At 45.7% G+C, this 18,731-nt stretch overlaps 1 protein-coding gene across 1 annotated transcript in view; it reads right to left on the bottom strand.

Annotated features, from left to right (window-relative positions):
• The window catches only part of LOC147610713 (Cyclophilin-like peptidyl-prolyl cis-trans isomerase family protein), a 57,445-nt gene extending 48,143 nt beyond the window's left edge, over positions 1–9,302 (bottom strand). The window contains exons 1-2 of the mRNA XM_086785179.1: positions 9,136–9,302; positions 8,923–9,034 (exon numbers count right to left, since the gene is read on the bottom strand). Coding sequence (XP_086641305.1) covers positions 8,923–9,034; positions 9,136–9,243 — 220 coding nt within the window. The 5' untranslated portion in view covers positions 9,244–9,302. The remainder of the gene's footprint in view (positions 1–8,922; positions 9,035–9,135) is intronic.
• Positions 9,303–18,731: the final 9,429 nt, after the last annotated feature.

Genomic DNA, 18,731 nt, shown 5'->3' with positions numbered 1-18,731 from the left:
TTTTTCAGGACATCCAGAAGACATCGACAATTGTACATTGATTTGTCTCATAGGTCGAGTTCGGCCTCTAGTAGACGTTAATACAACTTTCTCTCTCTCTCTCTCTCCACGATGATGAGGATGGTGATCCTCCATGCACACGTGACCTCAGACGCATAGAGTGGAACCCTAGCTGACCAATCCCGGACTAGGCCCAGTTTCCACTCTAGGTCCTACACCACCTTGTTCAGATATGTCTACGTGGCATCCAAGTGCAGGATGCACGTGATACAAGGTGCTTCCTCGACAGCATCGGCTACTACAGGCGGATAAAAAAGCGCCTATAGGCAATGAAAAACAATAATTGCAGGCAGACCTTGGGCCTAAGAAAAAAAAAAGGGTTTGTGCATAACTAGCACAAGCAAATAACTTGCAAGAAAAATATTCTCCAAATCATCCGTCAAAATCTCCCAAAGTCTAGTGGATACCTAGATAGTGGACTAGTGGCCTTTGGCTTAACCACACTAATAGTCTTGTGAATTCCCCAATCAGGATTGTTTTCCTTAGATGTAAAGGAAAGTTGTGCTCTGATACCAATGTAACAAATCCGCAGGTTCACACACTACTATTAATGTGATTAAACACTTTAAAATAAAGGCACACAGTTCATCCACTTAAAACCACATGCACACTTAAATACTGAACACCACACTAGGACCAAAATGGGCTGGCCCCCCTTGTAATTTGTCCTATCACCAAGAGTATTTATTTGTTACAAGCCTTGGTGGCCTCTTTTATTCCTATACATGGAACGGGCTAGGTTATGCAATTTACGACATCAATATCCCAAAAAGATGTCCACATATCCATAGATGCTTGAAGTGTCAAAATACACAGCGGAAATGATAACCAAACTTGGGTCCAGAAGAGCAAGTAGAGTGCAGAAAATAGACAGCACAAAAGACACTGAGAGATAGGCGTGTAAACTCTTCTCTATACACAAGATCCAGTACAAGACTGAATGAATAAATGGTGAGGAGCATGGGGCCTATTTATATGCCCCATGGATGCAGTCGGCCAACACATGATGGCTCTCCACGACTGCATAAAGCAGTCGGCCAGCAGCAAATGTCTCCACGACTGAAGAAAGCAGGTCGGCCAGCATCAGCACCTCCACGACTGTAGCATAGGCAGTCGGCCAGCATCAGCACCTCCACGACTGCAGCATAGGCAGTCGGCCAGCCACCAAGAGCACATGAGGTGCAGTCGGCCAGCACCATGGGCTCCTACCAACATCTGGCATCCATCCACACCATGGAAAAATGGGGAAAAAATACCGGGAGTGAGGAAAAATGATAAAACACCTATACAGGGCGGGCACACCCACAACAGAGGCCCTGGTGTCTGATTAAGACAGGAGATGACTTCTAACACCCCCTCTCAGCTCCTGGCTGTGCAATCAACCCAAGGGAGCTGGAGTGCCGCCTGAGCGTAGCCTGAGGTAGAGACTTCGTGAAGAGGTCCGTTGCATTGTCCTCCGTCGAACAATAAAGTAGCAAGATGTCACCAACCAAGATCTTCTCACGTACAAAGTGATACTGTAGCTCTATGTGCTTGGTCCGGGCATGGAAGACCGAGTTCCGAGCAATAGCTATACAACTCTGGTTATCGCACCGGATGACTGTGGGCTCCTTCTGTGGAAACCCAATCTCGCCTAGCAGCCTCCGCAGCCACAACCTCGCAAGCAGCACCACAAGCAGCCCGGTACTCTGCCTCTGTCGAAGAGAGGGCAATAGTTGGCTACCTGTTGCTGCTCCAAGAAACTGCTCTTGAGCCAAGGGTAAAACTGTATCCTGAAGTAGATCTCCTCGTGTCTGGATCTCCTCCCCAATCTGAGTCACTCCAACCTTGGAGCCTGACTCCATCCCCTCCTGTTTAAAAGAGTCCTAGATCCTTCGTACTCTGCAGATACCGCAAGATCCGCAATCCTGCGTCCCAATGAGACTTCAATGGCGTCTGCATAAAAGAGCTCAACAGCCCCACGGAGAAGCTCAAGTCCAATCTGGTGTTCAGCAACCAGATCAATGAACCAACCAACTTCCGGTACTGCGAAGCATCAACTGGCTCACAAGGATCAATAACGGTCAACTTTGTATTTGGGTCCATCGGCGAAGTAATAGGCTTGCACTTCTCCATCCCAAAGGCCTCAAGCAACTCATGAACATACCGCTGCTGAGAGACAAAAAACCCCCTCTGGGTCTGCCAGATCTCCAATCCCAAAAAGAAGTGGAGTAAGCCTAAGTCGGTCATCTCAAACTCCTTTGACAAGGCAACCTTCGTCACACCAATGTGCTCCACATGACCACCGGTGAGAATGCGATCATCCACATAAAGGATGATAATCGTGACCATGCCATGTTCCCGAAAGAGATACAGGTTAGGATCTGCAACCGATCTCTGAAATCCAGTCCGAACAAAGAAGGAATCAATCTTTTGATTCCAAGCCCTGGGAGCCTGCTTAAGACCATACAAGGCCTTTCATAACCTGTAAACCATCCCTTCTGATCCTGGAACAATCAAGCCTAGAGGCTGCTCAACATACACCTCCTCCTGCAGGTCACCATTAAGGAACGCAGATTTTACATCCATTTGATACACGGGCCACCTCTAAGAAGAAGCAAGGGCAAGAACGGTCCGAATCGTGGACATCCGTGCTGTCGGTGCAAAGGTATCCTTGTAGTCGATGCCTGGCCGCTGAGCATAACCTTTAGCCACAAGTCTGGCTTTGTGTTTGTCCACCGACCCATCAAACGCATATTTGGTCTTAAAGACCCATTTGACACCAATGACTAACCGTTTCGACGGCCTCGGTACCAACTACAATGTGTTGTTCTTCTCGATAGCATCAAGTTCCACCTGCATGGCTTTCCTCCAAGTATCCTCTGAGAGGGCTTTCTTGACGGAAGTGGGCTCCTTGTCCCGCATAATACGAGACATCAGAGCATAGTTTACCTGAAGAAGCTCCGCTCTATTGCTTTTATCTCGGACTCTGTGTGATCTTCGAGGGCCGTCCTCTGTGGTCCACTCGAAGGGTAGCTCCACGACACCTGACTCCCGAAGGGTGTCTAACAACCACCTAGGTACTCGAACACATCGTGGAGCCTCCGATGGTTGTGGGGGCTCTACTCCAGCTGCGGGCTCAACCTCCTGTACTGACTGAGGTTGATCAACTGGAATAATAGTCTGGGAATCATCATCAGACTCCTTTGGATCTCCAAGAAGTGGCGGCTCCTCGACAGTGGATACAAGGACATGCTCGTCAAAGACCACATCCCGGCTGACAACAATCTCGTTCCTGTCTGAATCATACAATCTGTATCCCTTGGAAAGAGAATTATACACCACAAATACAAGCTTGCGGGACTTGGAGTCAAGCTTTCCCCTCTGCTTCTTCGAAATATGTACATACGCATCACTCCCAAAAACACGGAAGTGCGAGACATCAGGTTTCCTGCCAAAGTATGCCTCAAATGGAGTCATATGGAGTACTGAAGTCGTTGGAGATCGGTTGAGGGTATAGACAGTTGTTGCCACAGCCTCTCCCCAAAGTGGACGAGGAAGATTACGATGCTCCAGCATGGTCCTCGCCATCTCCACCACACTCTTGTTCTTGCGTTCTACAACTCCATTCTCCGAAGACGATCCTGCATTGGCCAGTTCCCTTTTGATGCCATGATCTGCACAAAATCTGAGAAATACAGGCGAGAAGTTTTCACCTCCTTTGTCAGCCCTAAGAGTCTTTACCTGAAATCCAGACTCTTTCTCCACCATCACGTGCCAATCCTTGAACCGTGCAAAAGCTTGGTCCTTCTGGGAAAGAAAGTAGACCCACGTGAATCTGGTACAATCATCAACAAGCAAGATAAAGTAGAGAGATCCTCCCAAAGATGGTGTTTGCTGAGGTCCACACAAGTCAGTGTGAATCAACTCCAATGGTTTCCAAGCCCGCCTGGAAGCCTGCTTCGGAAAGGATTCCCTGTGCTGCTTACCACGTATGCAAGAACTACAACGCCCTTACATCTAGCAAGCCAACCACCATCTGGTCTCGGAAAGCTCGCCGCAAAGCATCCACATTTAAGTGGCCAAAACGAAAATGCCACAAATCTCTGATCTAAGAACCTATCAACGAGGAGAGTGCAGAGAGCTTGTAGATACCATTCTTCACACCGCCTTCCCAAACAACCTGGCCAATCTCACAGTCCCGTAGAGCAACTGAATGCTCCTCAAATTCCACCCGAAAGCCAGTCTTGCATACTTCATGCACTGACAGAAGATAAAAACCCAAAGCAAGGACATAAAGAACACGGGAAGCATGCTTGCCCCCCTTGCCGTCGGGAATAATCTCCATTCGGCCCTCACTGTGTATCGGAATAGTGGAGTTATCGCCAATAAAGATGCGACCTGACTGCCGTTTCAGATCCAAAAAGAAATCACGGGATGGAATCATATGCCTGGAAGCACCACTATCAAGAATCCATTCCCGGGTATCCTTCGCGATGAAGCCAACTGCCTCCTCGCTTGAAGACGATGAAGCGTTGGAGTCCATCATCTCTAAGTGCACAAATGCAGGAGTCTTTGCAGCTGAGGCTGAGGAATCAGCACTCTTCCCAGTCCGCTTAGGACACTTCCTCCAATAGCGGCCTTTCTCGCCACAATCATTGCAGGATCTTTCGGCCTTCAGCTTCTCTCATTCTGAGTCAAGCTTCTTCTCAGAAGACTTCTCCGGTGAAGCCTTCCCTTTGGCCTTGTTAATAATCCAGCCTTTCGACCGTTGGCCAGTTAAGGCCTCCGAACCGCTGCTGTGAGGAGGGTTCGTGAAACATTCTTCCTGGTCCAAGACCATTGGCACAAGCTCCTCCCAGGTAATGGTGCTGAGCCTGCCACTCGTAATCAACGAGGAGTAGAAAGCAGAATACTCAGCAGGCAAGTGGGACAGCAAAGTGATGGCCATGTCTTCAAATGATATCTCCTTCCCAGCCCGGAGGACTTCTTGCTGAAGGGCCTGCAGCTTGTTAATGTGTTCCCACATCGTCGAGGACTTTGCAAGGTTCATAACCCGCATCTGCACTTCCAAGGAGATCCTTTTCATGGGTGATACCCTGTTGTAAAGAGAAGCCAAGTGCTGCCATATGCCTCTGGCCAGCGTCATGTGCTTGACATGATTGATCACTTGTGGTGTGCAGTTGAGGAAAATAAATGACCGGACCCTGGCGTTGACACGATCCCACATGTGTGCCTGTGCCTCTCGGTCCTTCTTCATCGACAGTAACCCCCCTTCCTCTGCTTCCGGCCGTGGAACCCCGATGACGATGAAATCAGCAAGGTCATATAACTCCAGCACAAACTCCATCATAACCTTCCAGATGCCGTAATTGTTCCCGTCCAACTGACGGTCCACTGGAAACGTGGGGAGAGTTGGGATCTTCACGTGCTTCTCAGCCATCTCTAACAAATCTGCCATCGCGGGGATGTAACTGAAAAAGGGTGGGTGGGTGGGAAAAAAAACCTTAAACTTGCAAGTGGCTGTCTAGCACCTTAGCCCGCCTTCCTCTTGCAACTTCTCTTCCCGAACAGTCCAAAACAGTCCACCAATCAGCAACCTAACTATCCCCCTCTTGCTCACAAAACTCCCAAGATCTATCAAGAGCCTACGGCTCTGATACCATGTCAAAATACGCAGCGAAAATGATAACCAAACTTGGGTCCACAAGAGCAAGTAGTGCAGAAAATGATAACCAAACTTGGGTCCACAAGAGCAAGTAGAAAATAGACAGCACAAGAGACACTGAGAGATAGGCGTGTAAACTCTTCTCTATACACAAGATCCCGTACAAGACTGAATGAATAAATGGTGAGAAGCATGGGGCCTATTTATACGCCCCATGGATGCAATCGGCCAGCGCATGATGGCTCTCCACGACTACATAAAGCAGTCAGCCAGCAGCAAATGTGTGTCTCCCCTGCTTGCTACCCCAGATCTGCAGAAAACGCAGCCATGGTGTCTCCCCTGCTTGCTCCCCCATATCTGCAGAAAACACAGCCAGGCTGGCTGCCCTGCTTGCTGCCCCATATCTGCAGAAAACGCAGCCATGCTGGCTGCCCTTCACCTGCTCAAGGGCAGAAAATGCAGCCATGAGAGTACCTATTCTGGAGAACAACGCTCCTTCCTCCTCTGCAACCAGCAGCATCAAAAAAAACTCAGAAATCCTTCTCTCTAAAAAACGCCAGAACACCTTCTGTAGAAGAGCCTTAACCCAGTGCTCTGATACCATGTCAAAAGTGCGCAGCGGAAAGTGTGAGACATAGGCACAGAGAGAGAGAAAACAAATCTGCATAATGATGAAGAAGCAATGATACAATCAGCCCTGTGCAAGGGGTGGTCCCCGTATGTGTGGGCATGATGAACTACTCCCCTGAGGGAGGACCCGGGCCTAGAAGCCCTTGTCAGGGTTAGTACAAATGAGAAGGAGGCAAGCCTTATATAGCCCCAAGATAAGCTGGCCGACTTGCTCCAGAAAAGTCTCACGACTGGACAAAAATAAACATGTGATAATGCCCTACAACCAAGGGCCTAAACATGAGGAAAAAATAAGGTGCTGCCCAAGATGAATCTCGGCACCCCTGATACACAACTTGGGCACACTACCAGGAGATGAATAATGCTAACACACAGTCCAACTGTTAGGGGGTAATGGGCATGATGTGTACGACAACTCATCATTCTATTCTTGGAGTTCGTTGCACGATGCTGGTGTGGGAATTCAGAGCCACGCAAATTTCTTTGCTGTTCGTGGTGGCATTGTGTTTCGAGGAAATAGGTTGGCGGGTGCTCTCTCCGAGGTGAGCTCCATCAAGGCAGTCGGCCAGCTCCTAGCATCCCTATATAAAGGGCCTCATCATCATCACTACTTGTATCCAATCCCTGCACATTGTAATGCTCTTTGGTGGCTATTGCCATTGTAAAAGCCTCATGCTATAATAAAGGTGATCTTGTCAACAAGTGCTCTCTCTCCTTTTCTCTCTCTCTCTCTCTCTCTATCGAGCTACCTTTCCACATGACATAGCTGAGGGAGACCTCTCAGCCATACTCATTAGCCCCATGCTTGATATTTTGGAGAGTGGTATACCATCTACTCGGAGCTGATGTTGCTCTCATGTTTCTATGTTCTTAGTATTCCATCATGAGTTTCCATGGACAGTTTTGTATCACCACAGTGTGATAGCTATGTTTATGTTTTCTTTCTGTTTTATTTTCCATTCCTTTCTCTCTTTCCATGTCTATGGTTCCACCTGTGCATGCTCCAACATATATGTACAAACAAAAGCTTTTTGCATTATTTTTCTTTTGCATTTTCTTCTTCATGTTTTTTTTACTTCCACCATTTTCTCCCAAATTCATAAGCCAAGGTCCACCAACCATAATGTATGTAATGTCCAAGCTATTCCGGACACCCCCAATAATATTAAATGTGAATGCTTTAACTCATGAGGGGCCCAAAGTATAATTTGCTCGACCTTTATTAATAGCTTGTCCACCTTCATTAATAATGATGGGAACACACACAAATAACTTGTTTTCAGCCTGTCTTCCACACAGCTGGCCCTCTTGTCAATCCAATGATCTGTCAAGCATACGTCCTACATAATCCAAAGCTTAAGTCCTGGTCGTGGGCACCCACGAAGATGTCCGGGGTTCCCAGTACCCATACTTGGATAAGCTCCCATTCCACAAGCTTGTCCAAAAGTCCATAAATCCTGATAAGTCTATAAACTACTGCTAAATTCCCAAAATTCCAAAAAAGATGACAAGTGGAGAAAAGGTGCATGATTTGCTCTGGTGCTCCAAGTTCACCCGGAGGAAATGCCATGTGCACTTATCACAACGGTGCCACATGGACATGTCTTCCAAATGCAACCTCCTATTGGACAAGTTCAGAGGCTGTGTTTGGACTCATGACTCATGACTGATTTTGGCAACGGAACAGTGGGCAGCCAGGCATCTAGAACTCAGCCAATGGACACCATTGGCACACTATTTTATGGTCATAGACAGTTGACCCAGTTGGCCGACCAGTCAACCCTGCAACCAACCAGCCTTTAGCCACTATATAAATGTAGGTCAAGAGTCATTCACGGGAGGACGTGCATTTGTGATCTAGAGTTTCAAGTGCCTGATCCCCTAAGGGCAGACAGAGCATCAAGAACGTCTGCAAGGCAGTTCTACTAAGCGCTTTCTCATAGGACAGCAATACAATCTTTTGATATGCATGTAGCTAGGTTTGCACATCATGCACGATTCAGATCTGTGTTTTCAGATCCACATTCATCATTGTATACATCCAATCATTGCAATATATAATAGATTAGATCTCTCAAGTCTTCTCTACTTACCTTGATTAGTGTTAATCCATGTTTTGATTAGAGTTAATCGGTAATTGAGTCATCTGCTTTTAGCACTCATGTCACACAGAGTGCCAATTTGATCTGCATTAGGTATCTATCACAAGGAACTAACAGCACAGCCGACTCCAGAGGCCACCAATTGAGCATGTTTGTGTGGTCAGCTCCTCTCAGATGTGGATGATAAGGGGGCACTGATTGTTGTGTCACAGGAACATCATATGTGCCTCCTGAAGAAGCACCCAGTGAGAGTCCCCATCCTCGACAGGAGGAATGACAGTGAGACCAGAAATATGGTCCACCCACACCATAGTATCATAGAGAGTTATGTCAAATTGTCTACAACAAGAACTTGCTAGAAATCTCTCCTCGCCTGTGTCCAAGACAGGACGCATTGCACGAAACTGCACAAACACCCTAGACATGCTTTCTTTGTGTGTACGACCAAAAGGGGATGGGATGGGGTTGTACGAACTCGCTAACCTGTTCCAGTGCCGGTCCGATCTCCACCCTGTACCATGAAAGACTTGATGATGCGATGGAATTCGGTGTTGTCGTAGTAGCCATCCATGCAGAGCTGGACAAAGTTGCGCACCTGCGTTCACGCCCCTGGGCTAGTTAGTACTGGTTCCCACGCAGACAGAGAAAGTAAAGAGAAAGGGTGAACCAGACCCCTTGTTCTACACAACCGCGTACCGCTTTGGGGGCTTCCTTGGGCCATAGCTCAATGTCCAGGGGACCCTCTGTGGTTCTGAGGATGACCTTCCCCCGCGTTGGAGGCTCGAGCACATATACAGACGACATCAGCAAAGGCCACACTGTTCGCAGTTGGACTTCCGCTTTAAGTCAAATTATTTGCCGGGTGCTTGATCAATTTTTACAATTTAAATAAGTTCTTTGCCGGGTACTTGATACATATACAATTCCTAAATCAACAAATCCTGTGAATCAGTGTTCTAAAAAAACCCGGGTAAAGTGTAGTTTGCACGAATGAATGAAGGTATTCAAAACCTTCAAAAAAAATTTACAAAAGGTTTGATAACTTTTAATAAAAAAAGGAATAATCAAAATACTTTTCAAATTATAAGAGTCAACGGTACTTCACCTTTATTGGTTGAAATAAAAATTTTTTATATATCATATTTTTACATTATATATATATTATAAAAATTAATATAAATAAAAAAATAAACGGTTATGTAAACGTTTTAAAACGTTTATTTTAATCGTTAGATTCTTAACGTTTATAAAATTAACGTTTATATTTTTAACTATAAATTATGGAGTTATTTATCTTCTTATCGCTCACTCTCGTCCACTCACGCATCCTCACCCTCGCGAGCTAGACGGTTAGACTGCTTCCTGACTCCTGAGGCGCTGTGGAAACGAAATGATGGTGTCTTTGTGCGACGCATCGACAGAGGTGAGCACTGAGTCGTGACTGAATTATTGTTACAATGTTATATATATATATATATATATATATATATATATATTATGTTTCGAACACTGAAACCTCCGAGGCTCGAACACTGAAACCTCCGAGGCTCCGACACAGCGAGCGGCGACAGTAACCATATGCTTGATCAGAGCTTCTGTCTGTGTGTGTTTTTTTGTTGTTGATAGGCTCAGTGCCACCAACCCGCTTCCCCTCTGCTTACTTGGAGGGTTTGCGGCTATGCAAGAGTTGCTATGGGGACCCCCCAGTACCCTCCCAACTGGCTTCGGAAGCAGTTATGGACGGCTTATCGGGAACCCCTCTCATGTCAAGATCTTTCTAGAAGCTTTCACCTTATTCTCAAAGGTTTTGAAGCTTTCAAATAGTGTTAGAGCCGCGTCCCACTGAGTGCATAGGGGACTTGCAGCGCACTGCATGTGTGCAGTCCCACACTCAGAGCCAAGTACTTATGGAGCAAAGCCTATGCGCTGTTAGCCCTGTAAAATATAGGAAATTTGTTTAATCTTGCAGCGCATAGAAGACTTCACCTACTGGCCACGGTGCATTCCACCCTTTTGACTGGCTTTACTGGCTGGCAGCTAGCGATGATTACACTCTTTGTCACGGGCAGCTGTCGGTGCATTTGGGATCCATCATCCACCCCATTGAAGCGCTGCAGGCGCCTTTGCAAAAGGCTTGTGTGACTAGTCACTACAAGCGTGCTCATTTTTGCAGTGCATAGGGGGACGCGGCTCTTACCATCAAGCGGCAGTGGCCATGTAATTGGGGTACCCGCTTAAATCCTCTGAATATTTGTCGTCATACTCGTGGGGTGTCCCAAATACGCTCCGCTTGCCACCAGACGTCGACCCATATCGTGGGCTGCTCTGCGCCGTCGATACTACACTGTCTTCCTCCGCCCTAAGATCACCCGCTGCTATGGCCGTCGGGCTCAGATCGTGGATCGTGACCGCCGCTGCGGCCTGCCCCGTCTGGACTCTGAAACGGAGCTAGGTGTGGAAAGCCGCCCACCGGGGTCCGGGGCTGGTCTGCCCAACGTAGAGCATTTGCTTCTGCTGGTGGCGTGGGCGGCCCGCCGCGAATGGGCTGGCGGCAGTGGGCTGATGCGGTAGTGGGCTGGCGGCAGTGGGCTGATGCGGTAATGGGCTGGCGAATGGGCTGGCGGCAATGGGCTGGCGCCATGTCCACCCCCAATGTGGCCTATGTGGCTCACAGTCTATAACCATGGGGTTCGTCGGCTTGGGGGGAGCTTTACAGTGCTGCAGAATGTAAATCTTTCATTAGTTTTCATAAACGTTTGCAATTGGCATTGGTGTTGATCACAATATAAACGATAGAACACCCACTTGATGGGGACGAGAGAGAGAGAGAGAGAGAGAGAGAGAGAGAGAGAGAGAGAGTTGATAACAGACGATTGAGAGGGAGAAGGATTCACATCAGTCAAATAACATGCTATTATCTATAGGTTGTGCAGGGTTGATATAGGTTGTGGCTCGGGTACGAAGTTCGAACACTTCACAAAACATTGATTGGCATCAAACTTTGCAGGATTAAGGTCAGGGTAAATTTTGTTTTAGCTTGCCTCTCTCCATCTCTTTTCTGGCTTGCATCTCTTCTCTATGTCTCTCATTCACAACTACTCAACATCTTTTTTCTTTTCATTTTTAGATATGTTGAGGCATACAACTTGACATGACTTGCTATTTCTTGGTAAAACATTAATTTACAAGGAACATATTATCATAATAACACATTTCAAATATTTCAGATGGCTTTTGTGCAATCCACACTACTCGGATTTGGAGGATTTAGTAAAGAAGTTATTGTGGATAAGAAGAAAAAAGGTAAAAAGTCAAGTAAAGAAATTGACGAAGAAATTATTGCTAATGATTTTACTATAAGCAGCGAAGAGATTGATGAAAAAGAGGCTACGCGTAGAAAAAGAGCTAGGTTATCGTGGTGTGAAAATTGGAGAAGTGAATTTCATTGGCTGGAATTTGATAGAGAGAAAGCACGCATGTATTGTAAGGTTTGCATGGAGGATCCTAATTGCAAAAGTGAGTTTGCAACAATAGGTGCACAAAACATGCAGCATAGTGCCCTAAGTACACATGCACGCTCTCGCACACATAGGTTATCATTGATTCGTTCTATGTCAAGAGGAAGTCTTGAAGTAGGATTGAGCAAACAAAATGAAACACATGATGAAGAGATTACTAATCTATTTCGTACTGCCTATTTTCTTGCTAAAAATGATATCCCATTAAACAAGTTTGTGCCAACGTTAGAGTTTCTGCAAGAATGCAAAACTCCCAATGTACCCGAACATATGTACAACAATGATAAGAGTTGTGCAACTTTTGTTCAATATATTGGAAAAGCATTGTCACATAATATAGTAGAACGATTAAAAAATTCTCCTTGTTTTGGGATCATGATAGATGAATCAACAGATATATCTATCGATGAGCACATGATAGTATATGCATCTTATCTAGAGAATCATTGTCCACGTACATCTTTTTTTGGACTTGTAGATGTTATTGGGGATCGTACTGCCGAGGGCTTGTATAATTCTTTAATAACATTGATCTTAGAAAATGGATTGGACTTAAGAAAGTTGGTTGGATTTGGATCTGATGGTGCATCCGTAATGATAGGAAAGAGATCCGGGGTGTCTACTAGATTAAAGGAGTCTTGTCCTTTCATGACATCTATGCATTGTGTGGCTCATCGCACAAATCTTTGTGCATCTAAAAGCATAGAAAAGTTTCCATTTGCAAAAGCTATTGATTCCACGGTTAATGAAGTCGCAACTCTTTTTAGAAAGAGTGTCATCCGCAAAGAGAAATTAAAAGAATTACAAGAAGAATTTGAATGCTCAATAATTCAATTGGATAAAATTCATTCAATTAGATGGTTGAGTAGATCAATGGTTTTAGCAAAGTTTTGTGACTGACTAGAGCCTCTTCTTGAGTTCTTTGAGAGTGAGAATCTCGTAGTCTTTAGCAAATTGTCTTCTCTAGAACTCATTTATGCATTACATTTTTTAGCAGATCTATATCAACATTTGACAAAGTTAAGTAAAATATTTCAAAAGTCATATGTTGATATTACTAGTATTCCTGGCATTGTGAGTGCTGAGATTTGTGCATTGGAAATAGAGTTTGTGTCAGAACCGGATATTGACATGAATGCAAGAAAGGAAGATACAAGGGGTTTTCCTATTATTCCTGATTATGGACCAGAGAAGGGTTTTCTCCATGGTTTACGATCTTCAATAAAAGGTGACCATTTTCGTAGCAAAAAGATATCTCGCTCTTCTGATGGCTCTGATATTGAATTGGTTATTAGCTTTCAAAAAGCATTCACATTAAGTGTTATTAAAGATTTGAAAGAGAGATTTGTGGATAACTCTACCTTGGCTTGTTTTAAAATACTCTCTCCATCTTGCTATCCTCCTGGAAAGCTACTTAAGAATTTTGGAGCTGATGAATTAGACAGGTTGATATCATTTTATGGAGAAAGCAAACTTGCAAATGGTGAGTTAATGGAGAAATTTGTAGATCCAATATCTCTTCGAAGAGAATACCTTACATTCAAGATTCAAGCCACTAATGATTGGAAAGGGTGGAATTTACGGGACACTTGGTCTTACATAAGTAACAATATCACTCTACAAGAAAAGTATGAAGGGTTGCTAAAGCTAGCGCAAGTTGCATTAGTCCAATGCTCCAGTACTGCAATTTGTGAGCGTGGCTTCAGTATACAGAATATTATCAAATCAAAGTTGAGGAATAGATTGACGACAAAGAGTACAACTTCCTTAATGCGAGTATCCATCGAAGGTCCTCCAATGTCCGAGTTCGACTTTAGCTCAGCAATAGAGCTTTGGAGGCTTGATGCCATTACGACAAGACATGCTTTTACAAATGAAGACTAAAAGGTATTTCTAAAAGCTCTAGAGATTAAATACATTATTAATGCCTTCATAGCAAAGTACTAACGTATAATACAATCTTCTTTTCATTAGGAGATGGAGGAGCATGAAGGATTTGGGAGCTTGTGAGAAAAAAAAATTCAACTAGTCTTAGCTGCTTTTAGGACGCAATGCAATATTTGTAGTGCATTTATGCACAAGCATGGATGATATTCTTGTGAAAGCAAAATTCTATTTTCTTTAATGATAAATATTGTTAACCCATGGCGGACATTGCGACATACTATATTTTACGTCATTAATTTAAATATTCTGAGTCATGGGCCGGGTTTGTCGGCACCATATGTTAAGGATGAAGGGATTGGGTGATCGCCGATGAGAGGCGCACCTTGGATATCAGTAGGATAAGGGTTAGGGTCGGCCGGCCATGTATGGGCGCCCAAGTGTGAACGGCCAAGTCACCTATATGAGTCAAATGTAACCCTAAAATCCTCATTCTCATGTGTTGTGAATACAAGAGTGCTCTTGCCTTATCTCTTGGTTTCCTTCTCCTGCGTGTGTGTGAGAGAGAGAGAGAGAGAGAGTGAGAGAGCGATCGAGCACTGTGTAGCGGCACGGCGCGGCGGAGAGGCGGTAGAGCGGCGACGGCGGCTCCTCCTTCACGGCTGCGACGCGGGAATCCTTCAAGGCGGCGGTTGAGCGGTGAGTGACACACCCTTTGGCATTCTGTTTGAGCTTCCTTCCCTGGTTGTATGCTTGTAGCCATCCGTGGCTCGCATACGGTGTCCGGCAAGTCCCCAGCTACGACCTGTGCGGCAAAAGCGCACATTTTTGGCGCCGCTGCCGGGGAGTTGCCCTGCACCAAGCTCCAGTTTGCAGCTCGGCTGCTGTTGCGTGAAGTTTAATTTACACTACTGTAGGAAAGGCGTCTGTGTTGCTGTTGTGGTGCTTCTGTGGTTTTCAATCTCTGTTTCTGCAAGTTGTCTTCTGCATTTCTGTTTCTTTTTGTTATTTTTCCGCTCCGCGTGTGGGCGTGCATTCTGTTATCTGGTTTCCGCGTGTGAGAGGGATTTCTGAATCCCCAGATCTGTGCTGTGTGTGCGAACTGCACTGCGGCCAAGGCTGAACCCTAAGGAAACCCTAGAAAACTTATCTCACAAAAAAAAACAGAAAATAAAAAATAAAAAAAATTATAAAAAATAAAAAACAAAAAATTAAATTTTATTTTCAAAGAAAGAACCGAACATGTGGAGAGGAAAGATTTTCTAATTGGAGAAAAATTTTTTGAAAAGAAAGAACCCCAATTGACCCACGGCCCCGGCCTCGGTCTCGGTCTTTTGATATATATATATAGGAGAGTGAGCCTCCATAGCTTTCTCTCAAGTGAGAGCTTATGGGAAGTTGTGCCCTATATGTAGCCCACTCCCCAAGGAGTAAAGTGAGCATGTGGGATAAAGCCCTCACCCTTTCCTCCACAAGCAAATAGGCTTTTGCCCTTTTCCCCCAAAGGAAACGGACTGTTTTGAGGACTACAGGAGCTCTAGATAGGCGAACACGGTGCTGTAAAGCACACTAGGACCCTTTAAACGATACGCTCGTTTCGAGCTATCACACGCCCTAGTCCAAGTTCGACCGTAGGTAAGGGGGTCAAAAACGGGTTAAAAACAACACAAAAACAAGTAAAAACGGGGTGCGAAACACCTAAGAAACCACTTGTGTGAGTTTCAAGGGTAGTTACCAACGCACGTAGGGTACCCACGTCACATGCATCTACGCTCTAGTCGGGTGCTGGAGTCTGAGCCACTAGAAAGCGTTTCAGTCTACGCAGGCTCACACCATCCCTCCACGTTGGCATCTTGGCCTTCGGCTGGAACCCAAGGGAGTGCAACCCAAGATCCACGAATAGTGGATAGTGACTCATCCTCCGACTCAGAAGCCATGGAAGGGCACCCTACCAAGAACCCTGAGGAGACAAGCCAAAACATGCCAGTGTGGGCCCCACAGCCCGGATCTAGCATGTTTAGTCGTTTAATAGAGACCTTTAGTAGAGCTACACGCTCTGAGCATGCGACAAGCGAAGTAAATGAGGAAGGAGGGGTAGTAGATTCGCCATTCACATCTTATGTGGACCCTACCCTCCCAAAGAGTGTCCATGTGGATATTCTACCCACTTCGTTTAATGAGGGCCCTACTGAGCTACCACATTCCGATGCTCTTCCTAAAGTAGAGGTCCCTAGAAGCCAATCCATAAGAAGTGACATTGCGTCCACTTCAAGAGAACCGTTTGGCACACCAAGTCTAGATGGGATATTTCTCAATGAAAATTGGGAATATGATCTACACACAGAGACTCTAACGGACCTATACACGGGTTACACATACCATGTAGGTTGGTTAGAAGTCCTACGATCTACATCTAGCGCCACTAATCTAGAGGAGCAACAACACATGATATGTGAGGTGATTCATAGAATTATCCAAATTGAGAGGCAAAATAGGGGAGTGGACCTAGTTTCCACTGGCCCTATGAGGTTTTTGGATACGGGCAAGGCCAAACAACCAACCCTATCACAATTGGAGACTCCCTCGGTGAGTCCCATAGACCCTTCATATGTTGTTTCGCCTGGAGTCTCAATGCAGGTTGAGCCCACGAGTAGTAACTTTAGTTTTCCAACCTTGGCTCAACTTTCCATTAAGGAATCCGCAATGCCTACCCCAATGATGAGCATGACAGAAAGCGCACCTGTTACCACTGTAGTTAGTACGACACCACTACCTAGTGGCACAGTACCTACAACAGTGCGTGGCAGTGCCTATCGGCCTTATGTACCTATTGCTACTCATGCTCATGTAGCTCCTACGCCTCCTAGTATGCCGATGGCGTATGCTCCAAGACTGCCTTATCATAACCATTATCCAAGGGGAGCTAGGCCTAGCCACATATCATATCCTACGTCATTTGCCAACTTACTCAGACCAACGCCAACTCCTATCAGCCAGTCTATCCCAGAAGTGCCTCCACCAACTATGCCTGCTCACTTAGGTGATCTCGCAGCATTTGCTCAGACGATCGGACGATCCATTGCAAAAAACATGCGGGGTATGCCTGAGAGAGAACCTAGAAGCAAGGCAGTACAAGTGGCTAAGCTCACTCAAAACTTCAGTGGTAACGAGGATGTTAGGAAGCACATTGAAGTCTTTGAACACGTGTGTGATTCCTTGGAAGAGCACAATGAGCTGCACAAGTGTAAAGCCTTAGGCTTAACCTTGAGTGGGAAGGCCGGAGATTGGTATCGAACCTTAAGGGTTGAAGAGCGCACTCACTACCCCACTCTCAAGAGATTGTTCTTGAAAGAATACATACGCGAGGGTGTGCTTTGGGGGGTAGCATCTCAACTCCAAAAAGCTGAACGCGAGGAAGGGGAGTCAGTGAGAGACTTTATAAGTCGATTGAAACATCTAAATTCTCGCTGCACTCCCGATGAACGCTTCAATAACAACCAACTCCTCGATAGATTCATCCGAGGATTGCGCCACGAGGACATTTACAATGGCCTAGTCATTAGAGGTCTTACAACGTGGGAAGCAGTCACTGCCAATGCAATCCAGTTAGAAGACAACTTGATGATTGCAGGTAAAAAGGTGTCTTTAGAAACAAAATCTGTTAGTTCGCAAGTATCTGGGCACGAGCCAATGACGGTAAAACCTATTGCCAAGGAGCCCAAGATATCTGAAATGTCTGTGACCGACCTTACTAAGGCTCTCCAAGAATACTTTAGGGGTAATCGAGCTCCTCAGAATAGCCATATGTACCCAAGGAGAGAGCAACAATGGTGTTCGGTGTGCTTAGGACCACATAGCACGAGTGAATGTCCCACATTTAGAGTCAAATTCAATGGGAATTGCAATGCATGTGGTAAGTATGGCCATCAATCTAAAGATTGCCTAACACTTAAGCGAATGTTGGCAAACCAGGCACCACTAGCTTGGTCAAACACACCTCAAGTACCCGCGCTAATGCCTGCACAACCTATCGAGCAACCGTCACAGCACATAGTTCCAAGGAATCCGAATGTAGTCCAGTCTGTGCCGTTACCACCGCCAGTGCTAGGACCACAACCTCCACATCCAAGGATTACCCCTGTAAACCAGATGGGTTGTGAGTCACATAGTGCATGTGGAGATTATGAAGAGGAGATAGACCCCACTGCTCCATACGGGATTGATACGTTTGAAATGATTCCCCAGTACTACATGGAGGATCATTTCGGGCAAGTCAAGCCTGTATATCAAGCGGCTGCTCTTGCCACAAGAGGGCAAAACCTTAATACCTTGGCGAGGAGACCACCTCTTCAATGCTACGATTGTGGTGGACCGCATCGTGTAGCAGAGTGCCCTAATAGGCTACAGAAGATCGCTACTCATATGCAACCAAATCAAGGGAGCACATCGGGAATGCCGGTACTTACATGTAATCGTTGTGGCATAGATCATTTGATCGCTCAATGTCCACATAATCCTAATGCACCCAAGATTACGCCATTGAATTTGGTTGAGGTCACCAACCAAGCACGAAGAACCACACCCGTTGTACCTGCGAATGTAGTTACACGGTCAATGCTTCAAAATCAAAACTACATTCTTGAAGAGAGGGATACTGCATCAATCGCTCAGGCAAAGAAAAAGAAAACACGACGAAAGAGATCGCTTAATGCCACGAGCTCCAAGCCCAGTTCAAAGACTAACATAGGGACAGGCGACGACCCCGTGTATATGAATGATCCTGAAGATGATTCCGACTCCATAGAAACCATGGGGACCAAAGCCACTACCTTAAGGGAGGAACCCACTCGGGAGCTCAATGAAGAAGAATCAAGCATAAATAAGGGGAGA

Source organism: Cibotium barometz, chromosome 48, assembly GCF_041138505.1.
Source record: "Cibotium barometz isolate CiBa-2024 chromosome 48, ASM4113850v1, whole genome shotgun sequence".
Taxonomy (NCBI): domain Eukaryota; kingdom Viridiplantae; phylum Streptophyta; class Polypodiopsida; order Cyatheales; family Cibotiaceae; genus Cibotium; species Cibotium barometz.
Note: the sequence above shows the minus strand (reverse complement) of the source record. Positions and strands in the feature narration are given on the sequence as shown.